We start from the raw sequence: 5,939 nt of genomic DNA, 5'->3' as shown, positions 1-5,939 counted from the left end.
TTTACCACAACAATTTTAAGAAATCTCTTCAAACAAATATTTTCCACGCCTTTTAAAAAACCCACCCCACATTAAAAAATTTATATTATATTATATTCATGATGGTGAACTTTAATACAATTTTAAATCAAAACCGTTACAATTCATCTAGATAGACGTCAACTCCACCTTTTCTATAGTCACCAAACAAATCTAATCTTAAAAACCGAACATATAAACACTAACTAAACTTTACCCTCCCTAATATACCCAAATGCAAAATCTTTAAATATTCAATCCCCTATCTATTACTTGTCGTCAAGATTCAATAGAATCTTGCTCGAGATCCTATTGAGGTTGCTTCTAAGGAAGATTCAGACCTTGTTGCCCCTAGGAGGTGGGTCATGCAATTTCAACTAATGTTGTTGGTAGGTTATTTATTTCTGCCAATGATGTTATAGTTATGTTCCCTTAAAGGTTTCTAGATGCCTACAAAAACTAGTTCAAATATAGACTTTAAGGTTTAAAGGAATTTAAAATCTCTCATTTAGATGACTTGTTCCGATATCAAATAGACAGTAAATAAATGGAGCTTTTGTAAAGATATGTGCGGTATTTTAAAAGATCTGCATCTCCGCCCTAAATTTTTTATAAGAAATTAAAAGATTCGATTTAAAATACAGGAAGATGAAGTATTTGTTAAGATGTGTTGTATTTTAAGATCTGCATCCCCGCCCTAGAATTCTTTGTAGTAATTAAAAGATTCGATTTAAAATGCAGGAAGCGAACGCGAATGTTCATGAATTGATGGTTAGGCTACAAGATGCGTTCCAAGAAGCCGCGGAAGCCAGGATAGAAGCGCAAATGGAGATGGAGAAACGTACGAAAGCAGAAGTGATAGCCATTAAAGCCATCCAGAGGGTATGAACATTATTCATTCTTCTTTTTGACGTTCGAGATGCAAAGAAAATAATTTATTTTCACTGTTTTTATCAGTTTAAACAATGCAAAACTGCCTTCAAAGAAGCAGCCAAACAGAGGGAAGACACAAGCTCGCTCTTAAGACTTGCGAAACACCAGTGTCAACAAGTCGCAAGGCAACGGGACGAAGCCATGGAAGAGCTGGAAACGATAGGCGAAAAATTAAGATCACTGGAAAGAGAAGTTAATGAGGCTTTGCGAGAGCGGCGTGCAAAAATGGAAGAACTTGAAGGAGCACGGCGAAAGATCACCGCTTTAGAGGAACAAAACCGCCAAATTTTCCAAGAGAAGGACGCTGCAGTTAAACGACTCAAAGGCTACCTGAATTCAAGCTCCGGAATCAAAAGCTATTCAGTCTCTTTCTCCAATAACCTAACATTCAGCGAATATTCATGGAACGATCTCAGAGCCGCCACTGTAGATTTCTCCGATCGTTTCAAACTCGGAGAAGGAGGCTACGGCGCGGTGTACAAAGGCGAAATCAAAGAAACAAGAGTCGCGGTAAAAATTATGAGGAAGGAAGGATTACAGGACCTGCGGGAGTTCCAAACCGAGGTATACACATAAAATATTTAAAGATTGCCGGAACAATCCTAAAACACTGGAGATCTTGTTCTTATGAGTTGAATCTATTACGAAGATTTACTTTTTATCATCTTTTTCTCGCAGATGAATCTTTTAAGCGACATTCGGCACCCGCATTTGGTACGAATAGTAGGCACCTGTTCTGAGCGAGGAGGTATAGTTTATGAATATATGACCAACGGAAGCCTGTTAGATCGTCTCAGCTGCAAAGACGCCTCTCCACCGCTCCCCTGGCACGCCAGAATTCGTATTGCTGCTGAAATCTGCTCTGCTTTACAATATTTACACAGTTTAACGCCAAATCCAATCCTCCACCGGGATCTTAAACCCCAGAATATACTCCTGGACGAGAATTATGTATGTAAGATCAGCGATTTCGGCATCGCTCGAATTCTTCCAGAAACTAAGTCACGGAAAACAACAGATTATATGGATCCCGAATACCTGAGAAGCGGCAAATTCTCTACAAAATCCGACATTTACAGTATGGGAGTGATCATCCTTCAGATTCTGACCGGAAAACTGGCGTTTGGGCTGGTGAAAGAGGTGGAACTCATAATGCAGAGCGGTAAATTGAAGGAGGTTTTGGATCCTAGTGCAGGCGAATGGCCATCTATGCAGACCACTCAGTTGGCTTATTTCGCCTTGCATTGCACTGAATCAGACATAAATAAAAGGACAGGCCTTGAACCAGACGTCATGAAATTCTTGGATAATCTTCGAAAATTTGCAGTCGCGGCAACGAACCCCTGCAGGCCCGTTGAATGCTGCGAAAAGTCGGTGCAAATTGCTCAGGAGCCACACAAGCCGACCTTCTTCGCGTGTCCAATTTTCAAGGCAAGCCCCATTTTGTGCAGTCTTTGACAATAATCTAAAATGAAAATATTTTTACGCTTCCAAACGATATCATGCATTCAAGCGTTTGAAATTCAGGTTTGATATGAAACAGAAGTTAGTGTAGAGTTAAATGAATTGGTGTGCTTTGCAGGAAGTTATGGAGAATCCTTACGTGGCAGCGGACGGTTTTACATACGAAAAGGAGGCAATCGAGGGATGGTTCCGCAGCGGACATGACACGTCGCCCATGACAAATGTGAAGGTTGATAACATGAAGCTTATTCCAAACCATTCCCTGAGATCCGCCATCAGACAGTGGCAAGAAAACGGCGATTTTATGCATTTATTGAATGTGAATGAATAAAATATAAAAGGTTCATTTATTTAAATTTTAGATTCCTTTTTCCGAGCCATTTCTCTGGGTGTCCAGAATTAAAGAGCTAGGCCACATGACGTTCACCATTTGGCACTCCAGGCGACGACAGATCATATTTCTTTCACTAATATAATTCTAGAAATCCAGTTTCAATTCGATAGTGAAATCATGTTAGCTCAATTAATAATCATGAAAATTTTCATTGGCTTTTTTTTCTTGTACATAAATAGATCACTTTCTATAGTGAAGAGTGTAAATTTTATATTAAAAGAAAAAAATATGATATATAATTTATATATAAACATAAGTGGAATGGATTTTATAAAATTAAATTTAAAATTATTAATGAATGATGTGAAAATAAGATGTCTATAGTTCGTCAATCTTATCAATTATACATGAAATATGTAATATTATGAAGTAAATTATTATTATTCATTGATGAATGATTTAAAGAAAAGATAGAAACATAATTAATTTCAAATATTGTGAAAAATCTAAAAAAAAATCATAACCTTTAACATAGATTAATTAATTGTACATGGTTAATATTTATTAGAATTTACTCAAAATATGAAATGATTTGCATGAAAAAAATAGAAGTTTCTTTGAAATCTAGATTTAAAAACATAATTTTATTTATTTTGTATTTAATAATAATAATAATAGTAAGAAGTTTTTTTTTAATTAAGATTTTAGTTTTCAACTTATTTTTGAATTATCCACTATCTGGTCATTAAAATGATATGGATAAAAAAGTTTGGTGGGTGCCATTATACTGTTATAAAATAAAAGAGGATACTTTTTCATTAAAATTATTTTTTTCTTTTGTATATTATTTGCATCTTTATTATGTGATAGCTTTGAGATATTGAAAATAAAGTTTTCTCACCTATAGTTTTAATCTCCTCAACTTTTCTTACACTAATGAAACTCCTCCTACACTAAGAGAAGTAATTAGAGCATTATCTAAATAGTCTACACAACTTGGTTATAGTCTCATTTGATAAAATATTTTAGACAATTTCACTTATATTTAAATAACATGTATTGTGTATTTTCAAAACAAATAAATGTAATTTAAATTGTAGAGTGACAAAAAGGGGTTGGTAGGGTGATTTAAAGAAAGGGTGTGTAAATAAGCACACTAAATCATATAATAAGAATGCATCAACAAAGAAAGAGGATATAAAGAGGATCAAGAATTTAAAATTAAGAAATGATAAAATCAAAAAATTTCAAAAATTAAGAAGAAATGAAATGAACAAAATTAAATTATGTTGATTTGAATGGATTAACCAAAATAAAAATAGAAAGAAAATAACCTTTCCCTTCACTAATTCAATAAGAAACGCAACAAAGTTAATTAAATGATAGCTACAAAATTATAGGTTAAAAGGTGCTTATTTAAAAACAAAGGATACTAAATAATTGTAATTCCTCTCTTAAATTACACCTATCTCAAGTTTAATATCGGTTGTTCTTTGTTTCCATTTTATCTTTGGATAAAGATAATATATGAGATCTACATAAGTTCAAATTTATGAAATTAATTTACTTTCATTGGTGTAGATTGTAAATTATGGCATAAGAATCTAAGTTTTATAGTCATGGAAATGATTGAAGACGATAAACATGTAAAAGATTTTTTACACATAAAAATAATTTAATATGTTCTTTAATTCAAGTGTTTGTAGAATGTTACTATCATAAATACAAATGATAGATGAAAAAAAATTGTGTAGATGATAAATTGAATGTAACTAAATGACTATAAACATAAGAATACCATAGAAATTTTTTGAAATGTATGTTTATTCACCTCATAATAAGTAGTGAAAAAATTGAGTCAACCCAACTTGAATTTAAATTTTAAAATTTTAAAGACCACAAATATGGATACAAGATCAATCTTATTTCACACTACTGATTTAGAACAAGGGAACAATAACATCTAAGTAGGGGATGCATGTCTATATATGGGGTCAATGATAGTACAATAAATGTGAGATATGTGAAGATATGATAAGGTGGAGTTAAGTGTGAGAAGCGTAGATTGAGATGATATAAGCCCATTGTAGTTCCACCTCAATATTTTATTTTATTTATTAATATATGTCTAATTTTAAATTTGGTGATTTCATTGATCTATTTCATTTTGATGAGTTCCTTGTTTGAATATGTGGGTAATTGAAATTATGATGACAACTTTGGTGGTTGATCAGATTCCTTCTTTAATTACCACCATCACTCGTTATTTTAGGACATCATCATTACCCATGTTTGATTTTCCTAGGACCGGATAGGATTAATCGCAAGAACACATGAACATAGACGAAAAAACAAAAAGAGAAGGGAAAATAACGATTTTATACATATTCTAGGTGTGAAGGATACAGCAAGAGTGATTTTATTGGAAGATCCCAGTTTTAGTTGATGTAAAACTAAAATTTGAAATGTTTTTGGCTACGAGTCCATTATTCTAGAATTTTGTATTGTTGCATATATGGAAAAGCGTAAGAAGGATTCCATCCTAACGCTCAAAATAATTGTGGGGAAACTGGAGAATCAGTTTCCTCTGCAGGCCATGGGTATTACCATGTCTTTTTATATTTGCTATTTCCAAGACAAAAGTTACTCTTCAATAATTGAAATGAAACTTAAAAAAAGATTTGAAGTTCCTGAATATCCTCCATTGATACCACAGGGAGTTTCTCGATTGTGACGGTGACGGAGCCTCTTAGAGTGAGTTAAGATATATGTGTTTTTTCTGCTGTCCCGAAAACTATGTAATCAATAAAGACAGACAAACAATTAGAAAAGTTGCTTTCAAGGATTTTGTCTATAATCTGAATAGTGCAGTACGGAGAAATGAAGACTCTGCCCCTGCTTGGATTGAACAAGTGAATCGCCCTAACTTTGAAGAATCATCATTCGATACGATGTCCCTCATCCAATATTTTTCTTCAGTCCGAAGAGCGACACAATGAAAAAGTTCAGGGTAGCCAAATTTGCTGTTATACAGACATAAAATCTGAAGGTAATGGAAGTTTTATCATCAATTGATACAGTGAAGGATCTCAAGTATGTTCTCTGCACTAATAACCTTTTAAGATAACTTAACCTTTGTTAGTTTGCTCTTTCTTGTCCTTGCCAGCAGAATCAAAGGTTTTGATAAATA

At 33.4% G+C, this 5,939-nt stretch overlaps 1 protein-coding gene across 1 annotated transcript; it reads left to right on the top strand.

Moving 5' to 3' along the window:
* The first annotated feature begins 753 nt into the window (after positions 1 to 753).
* LOC131037882 (U-box domain-containing protein 33) lies at positions 754 to 2,746 on the top strand. The gene is made up of 4 exons (XM_057970122.2): positions 754 to 900; positions 976 to 1,515; positions 1,630 to 2,382; positions 2,534 to 2,746. Exons 1-4 carry the CDS (start codon positions 754 to 756, stop codon positions 2,744 to 2,746), a joined length of 1,653 nt encoding a protein of 550 aa, XP_057826105.2.
* The last annotated feature ends 3,193 nt before the right edge of the window (positions 2,747 to 5,939 follow it).

The sequence above is a fragment of the Cryptomeria japonica genome, chromosome 4 (genome assembly GCF_030272615.1).
Source record: "Cryptomeria japonica chromosome 4, Sugi_1.0, whole genome shotgun sequence".
Lineage (NCBI taxonomy): Eukaryota > Viridiplantae > Streptophyta > Pinopsida > Cupressales > Cupressaceae > Cryptomeria > Cryptomeria japonica.
The sequence above is the reverse complement of the archived record's forward strand: the minus strand, read 5'-3'. Positions and strand labels throughout refer to the sequence as shown.

What these genes read in the sequence shown, in the direction of transcription:
- LOC131037882 (XM_057970122.2), top strand. Translation starts at nt 754, where the DNA reads ATGCAGGAAGCGAACGCGAATGTTCATGAATTGATGGTTAGGCTACAA. An exon ending in CCATTAAAGCCATCCAGAGG is followed by an intron (nt 901 to 975) that starts GTATGAACATTA and finishes TGTTTTTATCAG; the next exon opens with TTTAAACAATGCAAAACTGC. An exon ending in TCGCGTGTCCAATTTTCAAG is followed by an intron (nt 2,383 to 2,533) that starts GCAAGCCCCATT and finishes TGTGCTTTGCAG; the next exon opens with GAAGTTATGGAGAATCCTTA.